Here is a 24700-nt window from a genome sequence, read left to right as displayed (position 1 = left end):
AAACCATGCGGACCATTTGTAAATGTGCAAATGGACTTTTTTCAAGTGCCTAACTGCTGTCATTTTGCGTTTCTCCTTGTCATTTCAGATATGTTCTCAGGATGGAAATAGCCTCTCCTGGTAAAGCAGGCAGGCGCAACAACTATTGCAAAAAGTGGCTGAGGGACTGAACTCCTCGGTTCAGTATTCCCCTGTCTAAGCGATCAACCAGCTCCAAGCACCTCTCTTTGGGAAAAGGGGATAGGAAAAGAAGACAGGCTTTGAAATACAAAAGGCGATGTTTTTTTTTCTTGAGATCCCATTCTACACCTTCGCCTGTGTATGAAAGACAGATCAGGAACGGTAAACGAGGGAACTACCACCCAGGAAAAAGAAATGAACAATAACTGCACAATGAACTCGGAAAAATCATGCCTGGATAAAATTTACCCGTTCCATTAATGCTGCCATTTCTGGAGAGGGGAATATTCATTAGGGAGGAACAATCTGTAACTTCTCCATTCATGGAGCCACACGCACTTTTCCTTTGGGAAACAGCATTAAGCAAAGGTTTTGCATCCAGCCATCAACCAGGTCCAAGTAAATAGGTTTGGGAAAAAAACGATCAGGGAGGAAAAATCTCCCACACCAAGAGTCCATCACATTTTCCCGACTCTGTCATGCACAGTCATTAATTTACCGCGTTCACCGTTACTAACTCATACGAGGGTTGTAGTCAAAAGCTCTCAGCTGAACCTGTGACCAGCGAAGGACCACGAACTGCCGCCGCTAGCTGCCTGCTCGGAGTGGAAGGGGGATACCCGTTCCTTTCTTCATTACTTCATGGAGACACGGACCAGCACTCCCCATCCACACCACCCGGGAAAAAAACAGCGGGATAGGGACGGTGCTTCAGAAAGGCTCAAGGAAAAGAGCGAGAGCGCGCGGACTTACAGACCTGCAGTGCGTCGGGGTCCGCGGGCGGCTCTCCCGCGCCGGCGCTGCTGCTCGGGCTCCGCTTCCCGCAGGGCTCCCCGCCCATAAGCTCCTCTGCCGGCAGGCTGGGCAGCGGCGGCGGCGGCGGCAGCCAAGCGCCCTCGGCGACGGCGCGGCCCGGCGCCACGCACAGGTTGTAGGAGTAGGGCAAGGTGCCCTCGCAGAAGTCGGCCGGGAAGGCGGCGCCGGCCACGGAGAAGCGCTGCGCGCCCAGGCAGCGCAGGACGGCGGGCGGCCCGGCCCGGCGCACCCGCGCCAGCACGGCCAGCGCCACGCTCAGCAGGAACAGGGCGGAGAGGAGCGCCAGCGCCAGCACCAGGTAGAACTGCAGCTCCGCCGGCGAGTCGGCGCCCGCCGCCCGCTCGCTCAGCTCCGGCAGCGCCTCCTGCAAGCTCTCGGCCAGCACCACGTGCAGCGTGGCCGTGGCCGACAGCGCCGGCTGCCCGTGGTCCTTCACCACGGCCACCAGCCGCTGCTTCGCCGCGTCCCGCTCCGACACGGCCCGCGCCGTCCGCACCTCGCCGCTGTGCAGCCCCACGCGGAACAGCGCCGGCTCCGCCGCCTGCACCAGCTCGTACGACAGCCACGCGTTGCGCCCCGCGTCCGCGTCCACCGCCACCACCTTGGCCACCAGGTACCCGGCCGCGGCCGACCGCGGCACCACCTCGAACGGCGCCGCCGCCGCGCCCGCCGCCGCGCCCGCCGCCCCCGCGCTCCCCGCCGCTCCCGCGCCCGCCGCCGGCCACAGCACCCGCGGCGCGTTGTCGTTGCGGTCCAGCACGAAGACGCGCACCGTCGCCGTCGAGCTCCGCGCCGGCGCCCCGCCGTCCTGCGCCCGCACCGCCACCGCGAACTCGCGGCACTGCTCGTAGTCGAAGGAGCGCTGCGCGTACACCGCGCCGCTCCGCGCCTCCACCGACACGTACGCCGCCGCGCCCGCCGCGCCCGCGCTGCCGCCCGCCAGCCAGTAGCTCACGCGCCCGTTGGCGCCCGCGTCCGCGTCCCGCGCGCGCACGCGCAGCACCGGCGCGCCCGCCGCGTTGTTCTCCGCCACATAGGCGCTGTAGGCGGCCTCCTCGAACACCGGCGCGTTGTCGTTCACGTCCGACACCTCCAGCACCAGCGCCGCGCGGCTGGACAGCGCCGGGCTGCCCCGGTCCCTGGCAGTGATGGTAATATTGTAAGCGGAGACCTTTTCTCTGTCCAGGGCACTGGCTATTATTAGTTTGTAGGTGTTCTCTGATGACGGTTCTAATCTGAAAGGCAAATCGCCGTCGATGTTGCAGGTCACTTCTCCGTTATCCCCCGAGTCTCTGTCACGGACATTGATCACAGCTACAACCGTGCTCGGGACGGAGTCTTCCGGTATCGGGTTTAAGATAGGCAGGAGGGAAAGGGTTGGCGCGTTGTCGTTCACGTCTAGAATGTCTACGTGCACTTTGGCGTGCGCACTAAGCCCGCCCCCGTCCTTGCCTTCAACAGTCGCTTCGTAATATTTCCCTTCTTCATAATCTAAGGGGCCTGTAACCTTCACGTCCCCTGTCCTGGAGTCCAGAGTGAAGAGCTGGCGAGCACTGTTTGTGATGTCACTGAAAGAGTAGGTAATTTCTGCATTTGTACCTTCGTCGCCGTCAGTAGCTTTGACCTGAAAAGCCAAGGAGCCCTCTGGCAGGTTTTCCAGCAGTCGAACCTTGTAGATCTCTTTGGTGAATACCGGCGGATTGTCATTTGCGTCAGTCACGTTAATATTAATCTGGGCGGTTCCGGATCGAACTGGATCCCCGCCATCCATGGCCATCAGTATCAAATGGTGATTTCTCTGTTTTTCTCGATCTAAGCTTTTCTCCAGCACTAATTCCGGCTGCTTCGTCCCATCGGGACTCTCCCTCATTACAAGGGAGAAGAGCGGGTTGGGGGTAAGTTGGTAGTTTTGTAATGAGTTCGCCCCAATGTCGGGGTCTCTGCCACTGCTCAGTGGGAACCTGGCCCCAGGAGGCGTGGACTCAATCATTTCTATGGCAACAAATTCTCTGTCAAACTGCGGCGCATTGTCATTGATATCCTGGATAGTAACGCTTACATGAAATATATTGAAAGGGTTTTCCACGACTGCCTCCAAACTGAGGACACAGGGCGACACGGCCCCGCAGATGCCCTCTCGGTCTATCCTCTCGTTTACCCGCAGATTATTACTATCTTCCCCGAGAGTGAAGTATTGCTTTTCGTCACCAGAGACTATCCGCAGCTTGCGCGCCGGCAGCTCCGCCGGGCTCAGCCCCAGGTCCCGCGCCAGTGGCCCTACCAGCGAGCCTCTGCCCAGCTCCTCGGGGATGGCGTAGCGGATCCTCTCCGCCGCCGACCGGCAGCACACCGGCAGCAGCACGGCCAGCAGCGCGACCCGCCCGGCGGCTGCCCGGCCCTGCGCTGCTGGTCGGACCTCCATTCTCGGCTTTGCTGAAGCGTATTCTGCAGACGATTTTAAGTCAGGCTTTCCGAGAAGCTGAATTGGTACCTGAGAGAAATAAATACACGAAATCCCAGTTGCCGGTCGGAGGACGGGATGAGTCGGGCAGTTCCTGCTCTTCTCTCCGTTCTGCTCCGTGTGGAGCGGCACTGCGCGGGCGCCGGGGCCGGGGAGGAGCCGGCGGCGGAGCCGCTTCTGCGCCTTGGCCAACAGTGACACCCTGAGTCCGTGCCTGAGAACCGCAGAGTCCGAGAGGAAGAGAACAGCCCGAAGGTCCGGCTCCGCACGCCCTTAAATCGCACTCACACGCGGGTTGGAAAGTACAGAGGTTGTCAGTAGCGAAACAGAAAACTTGTATCTGTGCTGAAACGGTGCATGTAGGAATTCCCATTGTCTGGATTGCTTACACTTGCAAGTATTCCGCAAGACAAACCCTCCCCCATTGCTCGGAGGATGTTGGGCAGGATCTCTATCTCTGCCACACAGTGACCTTACTGGTCTCTAGGGTGAGGGCGCGGGCGTGTCCCCGCTGCCATCTCCTCATCACCGTGAGAGAAATGGCAGGGCGGGACGAACGCTGAGGCACTGTAGATAGTGGTTTTATTTTCGATAGTTGGGAGATCCCGAGCTAGCACTCAGCTTTCCCGCTTTGAACGGTGATCGCTGATGGACGAGCAAAGCCGGGAATCCCAGCCACTGAGAAAACCACAGAGGTCACACCAGACCTACCGGATCCCATCTCTTTCGACATTCAAAACCCAGCATCATCGTATCAGTGCCATACAACCCAACCCCGAATTTCTTCTGTCTGTGTCTCTGACAAACCACGTCCTATCTCCTAAGCCGGCCGTTACTGCAGCGGGACTCAAACCTCAAGAATATTTTCTGGCAAATGTCGATGGCGGTTACTCTTGCTTGAACAAGCCAAAACAAAACAGACAGATCCCACCCTCATGAAAAGCCGTTGTATCTCACCTGTACATTAAAATCTCGTTTCTCTTACGGTGAAGGGAAAAAAAAGACCTGAAAGAAAGCTGTATCACCACAGTCCTTTCTGCAGAAGACAAGAAACGGTTAGAAAATCCTCCACACTCCCTACCCGGTGCAGTAGCTCTCACATATACACTAGCGCTGAGTCTCTGTAGATGCCAATGTGAAGTCCTCCTCCCCTTCTCAGTAAGGTGTCGTTAGAAAATATGTTTTCCTGCTAGCTCTGGCCATTCGTCCAGTGGAGGACAGTTTCTTTTCTTCCAGCTGCACCTATACACAACTCACGGTAACAAATTAATATCCCATCAGAACGAGAAGTTGGTATGAATTTGAGTGTTTCAGAAGTCAAGAGGTAGCAAGCATGTGGCCATCTCTATATGAGGTCGAGAGAAGAATGTGGATATTTATATAGGGACGGGGGGACTCTGCTGAAACATGTCGGGGTCAATTCACTGCCTCCTATATAGCGAGAATTGCCTATCGCAACACAGACACACATTTTCATGCATCTTCACACACCGAAACACCCTCCAAATCACTGTTTCCAAGCGGAGATTGATGTCTCCTAGTCCCAGGATTTTTCTCTTCCCCCTTGTACCCGAGCCTGCGGGCTACAGCACAGTTAAGTCCCAGGAGGACGCAGCCTGCATCAGAGAGGGAAACATTTTCTTCCCACATGCATATCGCATGTGAGTTTGTGTCTGATGGATGGCAGTAGAAAGGAGTAATGACCACAAGGTTAGTTCATGTGAAGCATAAGGTTATGTCTTACCTTACATTCCCACCACACACAAAAGCAGCAGTTCAAAGTCACAATATTTTTGCAAGACTTAAGATCAGCACAAAAAATCTGTGCGGACCTTCACCGGGAACCTTACAGTATGATTTTCTCTCAACTTGAAAACAGTCATTTTTATGTGCCACTAGCTTATTTTGTTTAAAATGCAACGATGCAATGTATCACCAACTTAAATAGCAGAATAGCAGACAATAGAGCAAGATAATATTATTCATTAATTATATTCCTGAAGTCCTAAAAGCCTGTTCAATCCATGATGAAAGATCAATAATGGAGGAAATAAGGCAGGCTGCTTCCAAGACAGCAATTCTGTGCTTTCAGAACAGAATGGCATGTTTGGCAGGAAAAAATGTTTTAATATTATAAGGAAACCAAGGAGTAAAATATTGTATATTCTTAGATTAACTCGCATTCTGACATTAGACGTACGACAAACAGACTGTGATGAATCATACCTTGTTTTAAAATATTTTCCATCTGTATTCTAGAAAATATACTCTATTTCGATGTCTACGCCTGTACACTAATCGACAATTACATTTGTATCGAATCCAAAGGTTAAGTAACGAAGCCCAGCAGTGGGAAAAAACTCGATAGGATATCAGAGGAATTTTTCACAATGTAATACGAATCTATTCGTAGAACTTTGAGTGTCCTTACATGGGACTGCATTTCTTGAAGGCAATTTCCAAGTAACCTAGGACTTCAGAGATGTTGGCTTTCGGGGTACAATGTTGCCCAATTCTACCCGAATTTGAGAACTGACACAGGGGTTGGCAATGAAATTCTGGGAACTGGGTACTAGGAAGTACTTAAACAATTTTCCGAAAATGTCAGAGGAAGACGTAGAGATCAAAATTTCCTTGTTCAGTTGCACATGTAACGGAACCTTCCAGCCTCAGAGAAAGCTAGATATGATGAGCTCTGCCCAGCCGGTACAGAACATGGCACATAAAACATACAGAGCAGACCCAGCACACGTTCGGGAGATGACATTCACGACCTGGTGACCATCGTAAAACGTGATTTTCAAGACTAGGAACCGTCAACTCAGAAATGTCCTAAGCACCGAAGAATCCTAAGCACGGCGTACGCAAAAGAAGGTTAAAAAAAATTAACGTACCTGAAAGGAAATGTGGCCACCACTCTCGGCAACGTGACCTCCCGTAGGGATATCACCTGAAGCCTCAGCCGGCGGCCGGGCCGGGAGGGTGTCGCAGCAGCTGCCGCCCGACAAGCGGAGCTGGCTCTTGCGCGAGTCGGCGGTGAGCGACACCTCGTGCGAGTAGGAGTGCAGGAAGGCGCGGACGCCGTCGATGCCCACGAAGTGCGAGGCCGGCACGCCGCGCAGGGCGCCGCTGCCCGCCGGCAGCAGCTGCGAGCGGCGCCAGCGCCGCAGGCGCAGCGCCAGCAGCAGCAGCAGGAAGGCGAGGAAGAGGCACGACACGGCCGCCACGGCCACCACCAGCCACCGCGTCAGGCTGCCGGCCGGCTCGCCCGGCGCCGCCGCCGCCGCGCTGCCCAGCTCCCACAGCAGCTCGGCCACGCTCTCGGCCAGCACCACCGTCAGCGTGGCCGTGGCCGACAGCGCCGGCCGCCCGTGGTCCTTCACCACCACCACCAGGCTCTGCCGCGCCGCGTCGCGGGCCAGCGGGGAGCGCGCCGTGCGCACCTCGCCGCTGTGCAGCCCCACGCGGAACAGCCCCGGCTCCGTCGCCTTGGCCAGCTCGTACGACAGCCACGCGTTCTGCCCCGCGTCCGCGTCCACCGCCACCACCTTGGCCACCAGCGCCCCGGGCTCCGCCGAGCGCGGCGCCAGCTCCACGCCCGCCCAGCCCGCGCCCGCCGCCGGCGGCGGGTACAGCACCTGCGGCGCGTTGTCGTTCTCGTCCACGATCACGAGCCGCACCGACACGTTGCTGCTCCGCGCCGGCGCGCCGCCGTCCTCCGCCCGCACCCACAGCCCAACCTCGCGCACCTCCTCGTAGTCGAAGGAGCGCAGCGCGTACAGCGCGCCCGTCTCCGCCTGCACCGACACGTAGGACGAGAGCGGCGCGCCCCGCACCCGCCCCTCCGACAGCCGGTACCGCACGCGCGCGTTCTGCCCCCAGTCCGCGTCCGTCGCCCGCACCGTCAGCACCAGCGCGCCCGCCGCGTTGTTCTCGGCCAGCCGGGCGCTGTAGCGCGCCTCCGCGAACACCGGCGCGTTGTCGTTCACGTCCAGCACGCGCAGCGCCAGCACCGCGCTGCTCCACAGCGCCGGCGACCCGCCGTCCGCCGCCCGCACCGTCACGTTGTACTCCGCCACCTCCTCCCGGTCCAGCTCCTCGGCAGTCACCACGCTGTAGTAATTATCAAACGACTTCTCCAGGCGGAACGGGAGGTGCTCGGCGATGCTGCACCGCACCTGGCCGTTCGCCCCCGAGTCCCTATCTTGGACGTTGAAAATTGCGATGACCGTCCCCAGCGGTGTATCTTCTGGGACCGGACTGAACACAGACATAATGACAATCTCGGGGACGTGGTTGTTCACATCAGTGACCTTGATGAGAACCTTACTGTGGGACGATAGTCCGCCCGCGTCCCGGGCTTGCACATTCAATTCGTAGAACTGTTGTTCCTCGAAATTCAGCTTCTCTGTTACCTCAATTTCTCCACTTCCCGGATCCAACTTAAAAGTCTTGTCGAACTTCTCTGGGATTTTAAAGAACGAATACTTCACCTCGGCATTTGGCCCCTCGTCTCTGTCAGTCGCTGTCACCCGCAACACCCGACTTCCCACGGCCACGTCTTCTCTCACGGTCACCTTATAAACGGGCTCAGTAAATTCCGGAGCGTTGTCATTTCCATCTAACACAATGATTTGGATTGTGGTCGATCCCGATTTCACAGGGCTCCCACTGTCTGTGGCTGTAAGGATCAAATTATGAGTAGCCTGCTGTTCTCGATCCAAAGATTTCACCAATATTAATTCCGGATATTTCACACCGTCATCTCCGTTTTTCACGTCCAAGGAGAAATAATTGCTCCCGCTACACTCGTAATTCTGTAAAGAGTTCACTCCTATGTCGGGATCTTGAGCTTTCTCCAGCGGGAAACGCGTGCCTGGTGCAGTATACTCGCTGATTTCTAAGACGCTGTTCCTTACCGGGAAACTCGGCGAATTATCATTAATATCCAGTATTTCTACCTCCCCTCTGTAAAGCTTCATTGGATTTTTTACAAGAATCTCAAAATTTAGAGAGCATTTAGCAACAGCTGCGCATATCTCCTCTCTGTCTACCCGCTCCTTGGTAGATAAGTGGCCGTTTTGCATGTCCAAAAAAAAGTACTGCGTCCTACCTGTGTCGAAAACGCGGGCGCCGCCGTGGTCGCGGAGCGCCGGCAGCTCCAGCCCCAGGTCCTTGGCCACGTCGCCCACGAACGAGCCCTTCGGCATCTCCTCGGGAAGCGAGTAGCGCAGCTGCCCCCACGCCGCCTCCCACGCCGCCACCAGGACGCACCACAGCAGGGCTCGCTCCCGCCGGCCCCAGCGCCCTCCTCTCTCCGCCATCGCAAAGCAGCTGCCCGCTCGCCCCTCTGCCCACCGGAGTCGGGCTGCGGGTCACCGCTGTCTCCGCGCTCCTCCCGCCGAGCCTTCCCCCGAGCAGCCCGGCTCGGCTCACTCCCACCGCGGTGCTCCGGGCTCGGACCTTGCAGCCCCGCGGCTCTCTCGCCGTTGTTTCGGCGGCCGCCGGCCGCCTCTCGGCCCATCGCGAGCCGACAGCGGCACTCGCAGGCGCAGATAGCAACTGCAGCGCTCTGGCGCTGGGAAGCGGCCTTCCTCCCGGCCGGCTGCTCCCTCCTGCTCAGCCAACAGCACCTGCTGCAGCCCCGCGCTTGGATCATCCTTGGTAACAGTGCTTCCAGATTCATGGGATATGCATGCATGCAGGATCGTCTCTCTGACAAGGCCTGCCCACCGCATTGCTTCATAGAATGATAGAATAGAATCTTAGAATCATAGAATCATGGAATGGTTTGGGTTGGAAGGGACCTTTAAAGGTCATCTAGCTCAACCCCCCTGCTATGAGCAGGGACATCTTCAACTAGATCAGGTGACTCAGAACCCTGTCCAACCTGACCTTGAATGTTTCCAGGGATGGGGCATCAACAACCTCTCTGGGCAACCTGTGCCAGTGTTTCACCACCCTCATGGTAAAAATTTTCTTCCTTATATCTAGTCTGAATCTACCCTCTTTTAGTTTAAAACCATTACCCCTTGTCCTATCGCTACAGGCCCTATTAAAAAAATTGTCCCCATCTTTCTTGTAAGCCCCCTTTCAATATTGAAAGGCTGCAATAATGACTCCCCAGAGTCTTCTCTTCTCTAGGCTTAACAACCCCAATCTCTCAGCCTTTCCTCATAGGAGAGGTGTTCCATCCCTCTGATCATTTTTCTGGCCCTCCTCTGGACCCACTCCAACAGGTCCATGTCTTTCTTGTGCTGAGGACACCAGAGCTCGATGCAGTGCTTCAGGTGGGGTCTCACCAGTGCAGAGTAGAGGGGCAGAATCACCTCCCTTGACCTGCTGGCTATGCTGCTGGTGATGCAGTCTGGGGTATGGTTGGCTTTCTGGTTGCGAGTGCACATTGCTGGCTCATATCCAATTTTTCATCCACCAGTACCCCCAAGTCCTTCTCGGCAAGGCTGCTCTCCGTCCCTTCATCCCCCAGTCTGTATTGAATCCGGGGGTTGCCCCGACTCAGGTGCAGGACCTTACACTTGGTCTTGTTGAACCTTATGAGGTTCACATGGGCCAACTTCCCAAGCTTGTCCAGGTCCCTCTGAATGGCATCCCATCCTCAGGTGTGTCAACCTCACCACCCAGCTTGGTGTCACCTGCAAATGTGCTGAGGGTGCACTTGATCCCACTGTCTATGTCATTGATGAAGACATTAAACAGTACTGGTCCCCATAAGGACCCCTGAGGGACACCACTGGTCACTAATCTCCATCCAGACATTGAACCGTTGACCACTACTCTGTGGATGCAACCATCCAGCCAATTCCTTATCCACCAAATAGTCCATCCATTAAATCCCATCTGTCTCCAATTGAGAGAGAAGGATGTTGTGGGGGACCGTGTCAAGGGCCTTACAGAAGTCTAGATAGGTAACATTCCCTTGTCCACTGATGTAGTCACTCCATCATAGAAGGCCACTAGGTTGCTCAGGCAAGACTTGCCCTTGTTGGCTGTCTCGAATCACTTCCCTGTCCTCCACGTGCCTTAGCATAGCTTCTAGGAGGATCTGTTCCATGATCTTCCCAGGCACAGAGGTGAGGCTGACAGGTTGGTAGTTCCCAGGGTCCTCCTTTCTACCCTTTTTAAAAATGGGTGCAATGTTCCCCTTTTTCCAGTCACCGGGGACTTCACCTGACTGCCATGACTTTTCAAATGTCATGGAAAGTGGCTTGGCAACTGCATCAGCCAATTCCCTCAGGACCCTCAGATGCGTCTGGTCAGGTCTCAGAGACTTATGTATGTTCAGGTTCCCCAGGTGGTCTTGAACCTGATCTTCTCTTACAGGGGGAGGGACTTTGCTCTCCCAGTAACTGCCTTGAGGTCCATCCACTCAATAGGTGTGGGAAGAGAGATTGCCAGAGAAAATGGAGGCAAAAGAGTTGTCAAATACCTCAGCCTTCTCCGCATCTCTTGTTACCAGTTTGCCAGTCGTGTTCATCAGGGAGGGTACACTTTCTCTGACCTTCCTTTTCTGCCTGGCACATCTATAGAAGCTCTTTTTATTAATCTTTGTGCTCCAGCTGCGCTTTGGTCTTCCTGACCCCATCCCTACACAACCAGGCAACGTCCCTGTACTCTTCCCAGGATACCTTTCCCTGCTTCCACTGCCTGTGCCTTTCCTTCCACTGCCTGTGCCTTTCCTTCTTCCCCCTTAGTTTGACCAGCAAGTCTTCACTCGGTCATGCCAGTTTCTTGCCTTCCTTTCCTGGTTTCTTACACATGGGGATTGAGAGCTCTTGCGCTCTGTGGAGAGCGTCCTTAAAGATCTGCCAGCTCTGTTCTGCTCCTTTGTCCCTGAAGGCAGTTTCCCAGGGGGTCACATTGACTAACTCCTTGAACAGCTGCAAGTTTGCTTTCAGGGACCTGACTTTACTCTTCACCTGTCCCATATCCCTCAGGACAGCGAACTCCACCAGTGCATGATCACCGCAGCCCAGGTTGCCTCCAATCTCGACTCTTGTCTCTGATTAGCTGATTAGCTTGTCTCTGATCAGCTCACTTGGTGACCAACAGGTCCAGAAACGCATCCCCTCTGGTAGGGCTGTCTGTTACCTGGCCTAAGAAGTTATCCTTCCTAAAGGGATCCTCCGACAAGCCCCTCGGGAAAGTTCAGCAGTGTGTTCAGGCCCTCCAGTGCAGGAAGCAGCCTCCCCCTCTCCGAGGGTACAAACCCTAATAAACCATCTAGTTACGAACTGCATCAGACACCCAGACCCTCCAGCTGGAATGACCCGAGAAGCAGCACTTTTACACCAGGAGGTCCTGGTTCTTTGTGATCTTAGTTAGAGAGACACGCCGACGCTCTAAGATGTCGCTTACAACTCTGTTATAACTCACACTATTGGAAGAGATTAGCACAGATAATCCTACGTCCCTTTAGATGCGGAGAACCCTGAGCAGAGCAGCTTCACACAGGACTCCAGCCACACACAGCATGCCATGCAGACCCCGGTCATGGAAAAGACAGAGTGCCCCCGTTTCAGTCATTCAAGCCATTTATGGGACTCCCCTGCAAGACACCAATTCTATTCACCATTTCTACTGCCACAGTAAAAGAAGTTTGCATGAGGACTACTTGCTCGCAGCGGGCTTTCCCACCAGTACCAAGTGGGAGCTGCCTGCAGGTTCCTGGGTTACAATGAGCTGAGTTCATCCTGCTGCCACAGGATTTGTGCAGCGCAGGACAGCACAGGACAGCACTGGCCTGTGCCTGAAAGGAGGCTGTAAGGAGGCGGGTGTCGGTCTCTTTTCCCAAGTAACAAGTGATGGGACGAGAGGAAATGGCCTCAAGTTGCACCAGGGCAGGTTTAGATTGGATATTAGGAAACATTTCTTCACCAAAAGGATTGTCAAGCATTGGCACAGGCTGCCCAGGGAAGTGGTTGAGTCACCATCCCTGGATATGGCACTTAGGGAATGGTTTAGTGGTGGACTTTGTAGTGTTAGTGTTATATTAATGGTTGGACTCGATGGTCTCAAGGATCTTGTGTTGCGAATGAGTGGTTTTGAGGCCACTTAAAGAATCACTGGCAAAGGTATCAGCAAACGTGATTTTAATAGAAATTTATAAAAGTGCGACTTAACAGAATTCGATGGCAAAACTCTATTACTCATTACCTGGATTAAGTATACATAGGAAAATCATGTCAGAATTATGTTGGAATGATTTGTGCAGAGATTGAGGACAAAAGGATAAGGAAGACCCTCCCGTTGAGTCATGAGTTTCAGAGTAGACACCCTTGCTTTCTAAACTCCTTCTCAGAGAAGAGTCTAGGTGCGGCTGGATCTAGTCTGAGACCTGGTCAATGGTTTATGCCTAAGGGGTTATATGTGTTTAGCAGCAATTTAAAGTTCATTCACAGTTTTAAGGTAGATCATAGATTTTGACAGCACTTAATCATTGACTAATTTAACAGTTACAAAGCGAGCTAATCAAGTTTACTACAATTACTGAAGTTACTTGATTACAGATTGTGCTTATTATTGGTTATCTAAATCAATACACACAAACACACACATGAGATCTAGATCAATTCACACATAACGGCCCAAAGCTAGATAAATTCATAAAGGCCTAAAGCTAGATAAATTTATAAAGGTATACCTGTTAAAAATTCCCCTTGAGTCTCATGAAGCACTCACATTAAATGTCTTGGCATTTCTCAACAGGTGAAGGGTTAAGCCCTGAGGAGTGCCTCAGCCAAGGAGTGTTTCATCCCAGGTTCCAACAGTCCACCGAATATCACAAACTCAAGAGTTTGCGAACTCCGGGAGGCATCCCACTCAGAGGGAGACTCTGGGCACAGCCTGCTGTGGTCCAGGAGAGCTCAAAGGGTCTCACTTAGGACTACTGTATATAGGTTTGCAAGATGATTTGCTTTAGTCATAATTTCCATCCTGGCCACTATCCGGAGTGATCTGGGATAGTAATTATGGTATTGTTCCACAGTAACCATGGTATTGTTCCACTTGAGCTATGATCCAGGTAGGGAATGCTTCAGGGCTGTTAGGGATGACGAATTATTCCACAGTCTTGTTCCCTACCTTGATCAGGTAGCCGGTGTTCCTGGTATGATCAGCGTTGCTCCCCACTTTAGCCATGCAAGAGTGCCTGGTATGGTCAAGGGACGCTCAACCGCCCAATTCGTTACTCAATGGCTAAGGCCTAACAGGAGTTCCTGAGATTGTAGAGTGGCCCAGGGGAAGGGGGAAATGCACCACCACAATCCACCCCGTGACTAAAGTCAATCCATCTCTTTCTCACAGAGTGGCGGTGTGGTCGCCTCTTGCCTCTGTGCCTATAAACAGATCAATGTCATATTCCAATTGCAATTTGGGGGAAATTTTTTGTTGGTTTACCTAATCAGTACAGTTTTGTTAAATGTGATTAAGCAATGTTATATATGCGAGGAGGTTTTGGTAACAGTGCTACCTGTCTAGCCATCCTCCATGCTCTGACATATAAAATAATGTTTAACAGCAAGCATAATACAACACAAATTAGTAAAATTACAATAGGGTGTAAAAGTCGATTCAAGGTCCCTGTTGCATTTGGTGACCATCCAAATAAGGTGTCCCACCAGTGATGTTATCCATCCTTCTTCACTCTTTCTAGGACATGGTGTATCTTTTCTGCATCATGATGTATGGCAATCAGAGTTTTTTGTCTGTGATTTAGAATTCATTGTAGCACTTGACTCAGGTCATCAGTTTTCTTACCAACATAAGATTCATTCCAACGGCGGTAGGTAGCAAATATTGGTAAGATGTATAGTTCAATTGTAGCAGCTGATGGGTTGTAGTGGGAGCTGAATAGTCAAAGTCGCATCCCATAATTTTGGTGAAATTACAAATACAGATATCTGAGTGATTATAGGTCTCCACAGTGATGTTGTCTGTAAGTATAGAATCACAAAGTGTGCTCAGACAAACACATCCATTTCCAACATATGTAAGTACAGTTTTAGGCGTCTTATCAGGGTGTATTTCAAAATGACAAATATTTTGTTCAGTGTCAAGACAAATGTCTTGGGCCTTGATAGTATTGACTTCACAAATAAATCCTTGTTGTTCCCGTACAACACATGCATCCACATTAATAGTTTGCCATTTATTCCTATTTTGTTGGGACCATACTCTATGTTCTAACGGATAGAGTACAATTCCATTGTGATTTAATCCCAGCGCAATGATTGGTTACACAGTGTATGCCAAAGCATTTTGTATTGTCAAGACAAAAGCTGTGACTTTACTGTTAGTGGGGTCCGATGTCACCACGATTGGAATTCCCTTTCAAATTTAGTTGCATTATCACAAATTACCTTTTGAATTTCAGTAGGCAAGGTGCCCTCATCACTTTCCCTTATAATTGTTGTTACAGTAGATTGCACCCACAACTGAGAAACATGTATGGTGCAGAATGTACCATAGTTACCACACTGATTAGCACGAACAAAGGAAGTGAGGGTCTCCATGCTATGCATTGGGTTTGTTGGCGTATAAGCCAAATTTGGTCTATGCTGACAATGATTGCTCCTGCAAGAAGGATAAGGAATCCTTCAATGGTTAACTCGATCTCCAGGGGAGGTGTGCTGGTATCATTCCTGGTATTGTTCCTGGAAAGGGAAAACAATACAAGTCTCGGCAGGGTTTTTCCGGATGGGTTACCCCTTAAAGTTTTACTTGTTTAACTGCTCGGACTAAAGACAATAATCCCTTTTCCCACTCCGAATACCTGTGTTCTGTTTCTTCAAATGCAGTCGAGCTGAACATCAAAGGTCTTTTCAGTCTGTCAGGGCTAGTTTGGAACAGGTTAGAGTAAGCACCATGTTCAGCAAAACCCCATTCTGCTATAATAGGGTCGTGAGGGTGTACTGGTCCCAATGACTGATGATTTTAATTCCTGTATTAGAGTTTTGACTGCCTCTTCATGTTCTGCATTCCATTTCCACAGTTTTCCCTTTCGTAAAAGTGAGTATAGTGAGTAAGCAATGATAGAAAATCCAGGTACATGTTTTCTCCAATATCCTAAGTGTCGTGGTTTAACCCCAGCCAGCAAAAATAAACGCCACGCAGCCGCTCGATCACCCCCCCCCCCGGTGGGATGGGGGAGAGAATTGGGAGGGCACAAGTAGGAAAGCTCCCGGGTTGAGATAAAAACAGTTTAATAATTGAAATAAAACTAAGTAGAACAGTAATAATAACAATGAGAACAACAACAATAACAGAATACACAAAGCAGGCAATGCACAACACAACCGCTCACCGACCGCCGACCGCGTGTCACGAACGGGGGCGAGCCCCCCCACACACCTGGTTTTTATACTGAGCATGATGTCACATGGTATAGAATACCCCATTGGCCAGCTCGGTCCACCACCCCGGCTGTGCTCCCCCCTCCCGGTGCAAGCATCACCCAGCAACAGCCAAAGCATCAATGGGCCATCAACGCTCCTTTCACACCGAACCCAAAACACAACACACCCCCCCAAGCTACTGGGAAGAAAGTTAACCCTGTCCCAGCTGGAACCAGAACACTAAGGTACCCATAAGTTGCTCTAATTCTTTCCTAGTCTGGGACATCTGCAATTGTACTATTTTACTTAGGGCGTCTGGTGGAATTGTTGCACTACCTGCAATCCACTAAGTGTCTAAAAATTTCACTTCTTTACTCGGTCCCTGACATTTCTCCAGCGGGATTTCAGCTTCTGCTTTATGTAGTGTTTGCCATACTGCTGTTGCTGCTTCCCCTATCTCTTCAGAGGAATCTCCTCCAATTAGAATATCATCTATATATTAGTACAGTTTCACATTCTGAGGAAGTGAGACTGTTTGTAAGAGTTCGGCAAGCACAGCATGAGCAATTGTGGGTGAATGTTTATATCCCTGTGGGAGTCTGTTAAAGGTGTATTGTATACCTTCCCAAGTAAAAGCACCACCACATCTTGTCCAACTTAAATGATTCTCTCATTCTACTCAGGTTAACCGGATAGTGGATCAATAGTACTCCTCAATGTACAACGGTCTTTGCCACACCAGCCTGTCCTCAGGACTTACCTTTCCATCAAGGCCTTGCAGAAGGGCTCTAGTCCTCTGCATTTCATGAGAGCAAAGCCTCTCCCTGGTAGCAGTTTTTACTCACCAAATGCCTACCTCCTGGGGCTCCCCCAAATACTTCCCCAAAGGAACATGTATGCTGTTTTTGCATCATCCGACTTCTGGAACTCCTACACCTTTAGTGTCCCAAACACTTTGTCCTTGAACACCTCACAGTTGCCATCCACAGCTGGAGCTCTTGGAAGACTGGGATAGGTCACTCCCCCCACCTCACTGCTTGGCAGAAGCCTTTGCACACCCATGGCCCCTGTGGGGTTGGGGCCAGTTTCCACTGACCTGGATCTACCTGGGCCCTGTTGCAGTCAGATCAGTGCTCAGAAGACCCGCAGAGGCCTGCCAGCAAATCCTGCTCCCCACAATTTTCCTGAATGCTCTATCGGCCACGTCTCCAAACGGAAGAAATGAACCCACTCAACCTTACCTCAGGCAAGGGACAAAACAAGAAAGAAACTCCCGGCCTTTTGAAACAATTTGACAGAGCGTTCACAGCAAGAACATCTCCACAAAGACTACTGTCTCCACACAAGGCATTCAATTCTTCTCTTTATTTCACTTTTACACACAAGGGTATCCCGGTTTACAACGGTACAGTTTATAACTGCAGCACAACACAGCGTGAGAGTTTCCGAATATTCCCTGCCACATTGCCTTCATTCAACAATCTGTTATTATACACGGGGTGACAGTCCTTCTTGAGAGGAGTTGGTAAGACAATGCTCAAACACAGTTTGCAGAGTAGAAGGAGAAAGGGCAAAAAGGAGAATGCAAAGGCTCTAACGCAAACCCAGGAAATCCTATCGGGACAGCTTTCCACTCCCATCAAGAAGCCCCTGAACTCGGGAACAACAAATACAAGACCAAACTCAATGGCCCTTTTCCAAGTTCATCTCGATTCCACCTTCAGACAAAGTCCTTTGAAGTGACTCGTGGAGTTTCCTTACAATGCACCCAAAGACAATGAACGTGTTTTCACAACTCTGTACAGTTACAGTCTAGAAGCAGGCAATCGCACTGTGTCAAAAGTCAAGCAAGCGGGGTAGAAGACCAGCTTGGCTGAACAGGGAACTCCTCGTGGAGCTCAAGAGGAAAAAGAAATTGTATGATCTCTGGAAGCAAGGTCAGGCTTTGCAAGAAGATTGCAGAGCTGTGGTTCATATGTACACAGAGAAGAAATGAAAGACCAAAGCTCAATTAGAGTTGAAACGGGCCAGTATTGTGTCAGACAAGAAAGGCTTTTTAAAGTACATTAATAGCAAGAGGAGGTCTAAAGAAAACATTGGACTGATACTTGTTGAAGATGGTCACCTGACTAACAGGGTGAAGGAGAAGCAGAGGCATTCAATGCTTTTCGTGCCTCGTTCTTTAGTAATGCTGATAGACCTTGGGCTGCCCAGTCCACTGAGTTGGAGGACCACAAGTGCGGGAACAGTGACTTTCCATTTGTGGATACCGAAATTGTAAGGGACCAGCTCTATCAGCTGAACGTTCACAAGTCCATGGGGCATGATGGGATTCATCTCAGAGTACTGAAGGAGCTAGGGGGTGTTACGGCAGGACCCCTCTTGATCATCTGCCAAATGTCTTGGGAGCTTGGGGAGGTCTCTGTTGACTGGAAGCTAGCCAATGTTCTTCCAATTTATAAGAAGGGCATGAGGGAAGACGCAGGAAACTACAGATCTGTTAGTCTAACCTCAGTTCCTGGAAAACTTGTGGAGAAGGTCATTCTGGGTACTACTGAAAGGCATTTAAAGAACAATGCAATCATCAGGCACAGTCAACATGGGCTCACCAAGGGAAATTCCTTTGATATCCTTCTATGATAAGTCACCTGCCTCGTGGATGAAGGGAAGGCGGTGGATGTAGTTTTTCTGGATTTTAGTAAGGCTTTTGATACTGTCCCTTACAGCATCCTTCTGGACACGTTGTCCAATTGTGAGAAGAGCAGGTTCACAGTATGCTGGGTGAGGAACTGGCTGAATGGCAGGGCTCAAAGCGTTGTACTGAATGGGGGGGCTACATCTGGCTGGTGACCGGTCACCAGCAGTGTTCCTCAGGATTCAATTCTAGGTCCAGTTCTGTTCAATATTTTTATCAATGATCTGGATGCAGGAGTTGAATGCACCATTAGCAAGTTTGCTGATTCTGCACCTGGGATGGAGTAATGCTGGGCACAAGTATAAATCAGGAGAGGAGTGGCTGGAAAGGAGCCCTGCAGAAAGGGATCTGGGGGTGCTGGCTGGCAGAAGGCTCAACATGAGTCAGCCGTGTGCCCTGGCATCCAAGAGGGCACACCGCATCCTGGGGTGCATCAAACACAGCATAACCAGCTGGTCAAAAGAGGTGATTATCCCTCTGTATTTAGCGTTGTGGCCTCACCTTGAATACTGTGTGCACTTCTGGGCCCCACCATTTCAGAAGGCTGTTAAGGTCCTTGAATGAATCCAGAGGAGGGCAACAAAGCTGGTGACAGGGCTGGAAGAAATGTCCTGTGAGGAGCAGCTAAGGATTTGGGTTTGTCTAGTTTGGAGAAAAGGAGGCTGAGGAGTGACCTCATGGCTCTCTATAGCTTCCTGAGGAGGGGAAGTGGAGAGGGAGGTGCTGATTTCTTTTCTCTCGTATCTAGTGATAGGACGCGAGGGAATGGTTCAAACTGTGTCAGGGGAGGTTCAGACTTGACATTAGGAAGCATTTCTTTACAGAGGGGATGGTCAAACACTGGAAGAGGCTTCCTAGAAAGTGGTCGATACCCCATGCCTGTCAGTGCTTAAGAGGCATTTGGACAATGCCCTTAAAAATATGCTTTAACTTTTGATCAGCCCTGAAGTGGTCAGGCAGTTGGACTAGATGATCGTTGTACGTCCCTTTAAACTGAAATATTCCATTCTATTCTATTCTATTCTATTCCATTCCATTCCATTCCGTTCCAACCCAATGCCGTTAGTACTGCTATATTTCCATGGCAATGCCAAGGAGGCAGACCGCCCACCCCCCTCTTACGGGCCAAAGGAAGATCTCGTGCATTTCACTGCTCTCCCCTAGACAACATGAGACTTCAGTACTCAAAGGGTCAAAATACCCTTCTTGCCTGCTCAGCTGCAATTGTGTGCATCGCAACGGCCAGATGTGAGCAACTCCCTGCTCTGCTGGACAGCCCTAGTGCAGCATATGCAGACACACAACGGCTCTCCAGACAGACATAGTGACAAGAAGGCAAACACACAGAACCTACACAACTCAGACAGAGACATCCAGAACCCAGAGAAGAAAGAGCCCCGCGCTTGCACCACATAGTAGCACAGTACTCACAACTTCCTTGCTTTTCCTGAACCGGGATGAGGGCTACCTGCATTTCAGCAAGCCTGTGATTTGTCTGCCCAACCTTGCCATTGCGTTACAGCATGGAATAAGAGGTCCAGGGTCTTGCCTGACAGCAAGTGAGACAAGAACTTAGCTGGAGCCCCTGGAACTAACCCCACTCTCAAAGCATTTTAGAAAGCATTCAGCTGTAACAAAGCTGAAACCTATTATTTCCTGACTGAGGGAGTTTTTAGATTCTTTTGTTTGGGTTTTTTTGGAGGGAGAGACAACCTTTCTTCTGACTTAGGAAATCGGTGATGCCAATTGCAAATGCAGATTTATTCTGGAGGAACCATTGCCACATGTTGTAGCCTGGATCCCTTCCTATCGCGAGGCAGGAAGCCTCTGGCTGTGCTGACTCCATGCTAGTTCAAGGAAAGACTATTGAACTGTTCCGCAGAGAACGTCCCTGGGTTGTCTGGGGCCGTGTCCGCAGTGATAGGGCCACGGGGGAAATCTTGTTCATTGTTGGTGTCCCCACCCATGCCACAGTGCTGTGGTGGCAGGTTAGGGAGGATGGGCTTCAGGAACTTGAACTCGCTGTTGCCCGAGCCCGTCGTGAGGTTGATCTCGTAGCAATAGGCGTGGGGCAGGGTCCCCACAGCAGCTGCATCGGCCAGGTTGCTCTGCAAGTTGCCAGCACCGTAAACCACGTGCCCACCCTTCGGCTCCTTTCTCTTGCACACCTTGAGAGCCACGAAGGCTGCTGTGGATGTGAGGAAGAGGAGTGAGATGAAGACCAATGAAATTATTAAATAGGTTGTCAGGGAGCCACCCTCATCCTCCGTGGCCAGGCTGCTGTGCGGTAGTCGCATGTCTGAGAAGTCATTGAGCAGGAGTGCGCTCAGCGCCGCAGTGGCCGACAGTGGTGGCTGCCCGTTGTCTCGCACCAGGATGACAAGCTTCTGCTTCACGGCATCTCTCTCCGTCACCGGCCTCCTCAGCCTCACCTCCCCGCTTTGGGCACCCACTGCAAACAGCCCGGGGTCGGTGGCCCTCAGCAGGTGGTACGAAAGCCACGAGTTCTGCCCTGCGTCGGCATCAATGGCCACTACTTTGGTGACGAGGTACCCCGCCGCAGCCGACACAGGCACCAGCTCATTGGATGGTGGGCTGCTGCCCTGGGTGGGGTACAGCACCAGCGGCGCATTGTCATTCTCGTCCACCACGACAAGGCGGACAGTGACATTGGCACTGAGGGGAGGAGACCCCGCGTCGGAGGCGCTCACCAAGACCTCGATCTGCCTCACCTGCTCGTAGTCCAGAGGCCGCAGCACAAACACGTGCCCGTTCTCAGAGTTCACAGAGATACAGGAGCAGGGGTCCTGCTCTGTGGGGTGGGCTGGGGCCAGGGAATAGGTCACCTTGGCATTGGGCCCCACATCAGCATCCGAGGCACTGACGGCTCCAACGAGTGCCGTGGGGACATTGTTCTCACGCACGAACATGGTGTACGATGTCTGGTTGAAGACAGGCGTGTTGTCATTGACATCGGAGATGTCCACTGTGAAGGTCTGGGTGGTTGTGAGAGGAGGTGACCCCGCATCTGCTGCTGTGACAGTGAGGATGTACCGAGCCGTCTCTTCACGGTCCAGTGCGCTCACAGTTACCAGCTCGTAGTAATTCCTATAGGCTGGCCGGAGGGAGAACAAATGTTGGTCCTCAAGGGCACAGGAGATCTTCCCGTTGGCACCTGCATCCCGGTCCCTGACAGTAAAGAGGGCAACCACTGTCCCAGGTAATGCGTTCTCGGGGAGGGGACTGCTGAAGGAACTGACCACCAGCTCCGGTGCATTGTCGTTCACATCCACCACCTCCACCAACGCCCTACAGATCGCCGAGAGGCCCCCGCCATCTGTGGCCCGCACACTGAGCTCGTATTTCTCTGCTGCCTCAAAGTCCAGAGGCTTTGTGAGTTTAATTTCACCGCTCGTGGGGTCAATAGTGAATGCCAAGTGACTCTGGCCCACCGCTTGGCTGAACTGATAGGAGATGTCCCCGTTAACACCCACATCCCGATCGGTTGCCACCACGCTGAGAACCACAGAGCCCTCTGGGGCATTTTCCAAAACCTGCCCAACGTACAGCTCCTGTGTGAAGACGGGAGCGTTGTCATTTACATCTAGAACAACAATGTGGATTTGGGTGGTCCCGCTCCTGGGTGGAGAGCCCCCGTCCACGGCAATGAGACTGAAACCCAACTCCGCCTGCTCCTCTCTGTCTAGCGGCTTTTCCAAGACCAGTTCTACATACTTCTTGCTGCCACTCTGACTCCCAAAGGAGACACTAAAGTACTCGTTGTCGGGAGCGATGCTGTAAGCCTGGATGCTGTTGCTGCCAACGTCCAGATCCCGAGCCCCCTCCAGCGGGAAACGCGAGCCCGGGGCGCTCATTTCCAGGATCTTGAAAGTGACTCGTTCCTCCGGGAAAACGGGCGAATGGTCATTGATGTCCTCCACGGCCACCTCGACCCGAAAGAACTGCAGCGGGTTTGCCAGCAGGAGCTCGAAGGGCAGCGTGCAGGTCCCGGACTGCCCGCACAGCTCCTCCCGGTCCAGCCTCTCCGCCACTACGAGGCGGCCGGTGCCGCGCTCTAAGCGAAAGTGCTGCCGGCCGTCCTCCGGGGCCAGGCGGGCGCGGCGAGCCGAGAGCTGCGCCGGGGCCAGCCCCGCGTCCTCCGCCACGTTGGCTACCACGGAGCCGCTCTCCGCCTCCTCGGCTACGCGGTAGCGGATGGGCTCGGAGCGCGCGTGCGGCAGGGAGAGCAAAGAGGAGAGACAAAGCACTTGCCTTGCGATCGCCATGTCGGGGCGGCGGAGAGCCTCCGTCTCGCGGGTCGCCGGCGCAGTCCTCCGCGGAAAGCGGCGCCCGGCAGCGGCGCGGCGGGGCGGCGGGCGGGCGCCCTCCCTCTCGCCGAGTTCGGCTGGCGGCCCGGAGCGCGGCCGCCGTGGCCCGGCAGCGGATGGCACGGGGCACCGCTCGCCGCTCGGCTGTGCTGGACTGTGCTGTGCTGTGCTGGGCAGCGCCGGACCGGGCTCGGCCACCTCCCCTCTCGCAGCCGCTCGGCGCCGCCTTGGCCGGGAGCACCACCCTGCGGCCCGCGGCGGGACTGCGCCCGCCGCCGCCCGCTGCCCGCGCTGCCGGCTCGCAGCGGCACCCGGACCCGCGCGCACCCGCGCGGCTGCCGGACGCTTGCCCGCGCGGGGGCCCCGCGGCAGGACGCGCGCACACCGCGCCGGGGAGGGAAGCGCAGGGAAGGAGCGCCCCGAGTCCCGCGGGGCCGCCGCTGGAGTCCGAGCGCACGGGCAGCGCCGGCAGCTGCCCCGCGTCTTCCCCCGCTGCCCGCGGCCCGGAGCCCGCGGGCAGGCGTGCGCGCTCGGCTCCCGGGAGCCGGCAAACCCGTGCCCTTCGAGGAACACGGCGGCAAGACAAGCACGAAACGGAAGAAATTTCTTCCAAACGGAAGAAATGTACCCGCTCAACCTTACCTCAGGCAAGGGATAAAACAAGAAAAAAACTCACGGCCTTTTGAAACAATTTGACAGAGCGTTCACAGCAAGAACATCTCCACAAAGACTACTGTCTCCACACAAGGCATTCAGGTCTTCTCTTTTACACACAAGGGTATCCCGGTTTACAACGGTACAGTTTATAACTGCAGCACAACACAGCGTCAGGGTTTCCGAATATTCCCTGCCACACTGCCTTCATTCAACAATCCGTTATTATACACGGGGTGACAGTCCTTCTTGAGAGGAATCGGTAAGACAATGCTCAAACACATTTTGCAGAGTAGAAGGAGAAAGGGCAAAAAGGAGAATGCAAAGGCTCTAACGCAAACCCAGGAAATCCTATCGGGACAGCTTTCCACTCCCATCAAGAAGCCCCTGAACTCGGGAACAACAAATACAAGACCAAACTCAATGGCCCTTTCTCCAAGCTCATCTCGATTCCACCTTCAGAAATTGCTTTTTGAAGTAACTTGTGGATAATTCCTCACCGGTCAGTCCCAAATCCTGAGCGATATTCGCCACAAAAGAGACTCTCTCCGACTCTTCAGGTACAGAAGCCTGAAGGCGGTTTCTGCTCTCATCCCCGACACGCAGAGGAGCAGCATCAGAGCCACCGCACAGTGAAGGAACTACTTTTAGGCTGTTTAGCTAAAAAAGCTGTGAATTGTTACAGGTGTCCAGCATGCGAAGTGAGCTGCTCCGTGAACCTTGGCAGCCATCGCCATGTAGTTCCCCTAGTAATTCTCGCGCGGGTGTCTGCAATGGACGGGGATTGTTCCCCCGATTCACGACCTCTCAGGCTGGGAGCCCTCGCGAAGGGGCTGGGGGCAGCATCTCTCGGACCTCAGCTTGCCTCCGACAAGCCCCCTCCACCTTGCGTCGGCTTCTGAGAACGGAGGTCGCTCTGATTTCCCCTCCATAAAATCCACTCCGAAGGCACGGATTGATTCCCGAAATGCTGCTCTTGGGTGGCTGTGGCAGTGACAAGTGTCGGCGACGCCTGTGACAAATGATCTTCGAGACACCACACTCACCCGAGGGAGTTCCAAGTAGATTTTATTGTTTTCTATCATCAGGCATTTCATTCTTAAAAATGTGTCAGCCACAGGAAATATCACATTACTTTATAGATCAATACCGATTAATGAAAGGAGAAGAAAACAGAAAGCTTCTTGACGCTCTATATTCTACGTTACGTTAC

At 52.9% G+C, this 24700-nt stretch overlaps 3 protein-coding genes across 3 annotated transcripts; all 3 read right to left on the bottom strand.

Moving 5' to 3' along the window:
* Positions 1 to 901: 901 nt before the first annotated feature.
* LOC142088951 (protocadherin gamma-B1-like) lies at positions 902 to 3418 on the bottom strand. The gene has a single exon (XM_075164827.1). It carries the CDS (start codon positions 3416 to 3418, stop codon positions 902 to 904), a length of 2517 nt encoding a protein of 838 aa, XP_075020928.1.
* Positions 3419 to 5925: 2507 nt separating this feature from the next.
* LOC142088950 (protocadherin gamma-A10-like) lies at positions 5926 to 8781 on the bottom strand. Its single transcript, XM_075164826.1, has 2 exons — positions 6352 to 8781; positions 5926 to 6039 (listed from the first exon to the last, which is right to left on the bottom strand). The coding sequence occupies exons 1-2, from the start codon at positions 8779 to 8781 to the stop codon at positions 5926 to 5928; spliced, it is 2544 nt and encodes an 847-aa protein (XP_075020927.1).
* Positions 8782 to 20352: 11571 nt separating this feature from the next.
* LOC142088949 (protocadherin beta-15-like) lies at positions 20353 to 22791 on the bottom strand. Its single transcript, XM_075164825.1, has one exon. The coding sequence runs from the start codon at positions 22789 to 22791 to the stop codon at positions 20353 to 20355; it is 2439 nt and encodes an 812-aa protein (XP_075020926.1).
* Between the last annotated feature and the right edge of the window lie 1909 nt (positions 22792 to 24700).

This window comes from Calonectris borealis, chromosome 15, assembly GCF_964195595.1.
Source record: "Calonectris borealis chromosome 15, bCalBor7.hap1.2, whole genome shotgun sequence".
Lineage (NCBI taxonomy): Eukaryota > Metazoa > Chordata > Aves > Procellariiformes > Procellariidae > Calonectris > Calonectris borealis.
Note: the sequence above shows the minus strand (reverse complement) of the source record. Positions and strands in the feature narration are given on the sequence as shown.

Bases quoted from the DNA above. Each gene is read 5' to 3' on its own strand.
- LOC142088949 (XM_075164825.1), bottom strand. From the start codon at position 22,791: ATGGCGATCGCAAGGCAAGTGCTTTGTCTCTCCTCTTTGCTCTCCCTG.
- LOC142088951 (XM_075164827.1), bottom strand. From the start codon at position 3,418: ATGGAGGTCCGACCAGCAGCGCAGGGCCGGGCAGCCGCCGGGCGGGTC.
- LOC142088950 (XM_075164826.1), bottom strand. From the start codon at position 8,781: ATGGCGGAGAGAGGAGGGCGCTGGGGCCGGCGGGAGCGAGCCCTGCTG. The intron at 6,040-6,351 runs GTACGTTAATTT...AAATTGTTTAAG, and splicing joins GTGGCCACATTTCCTTTCAG to TACTTCCTAGTACCCAGTTC.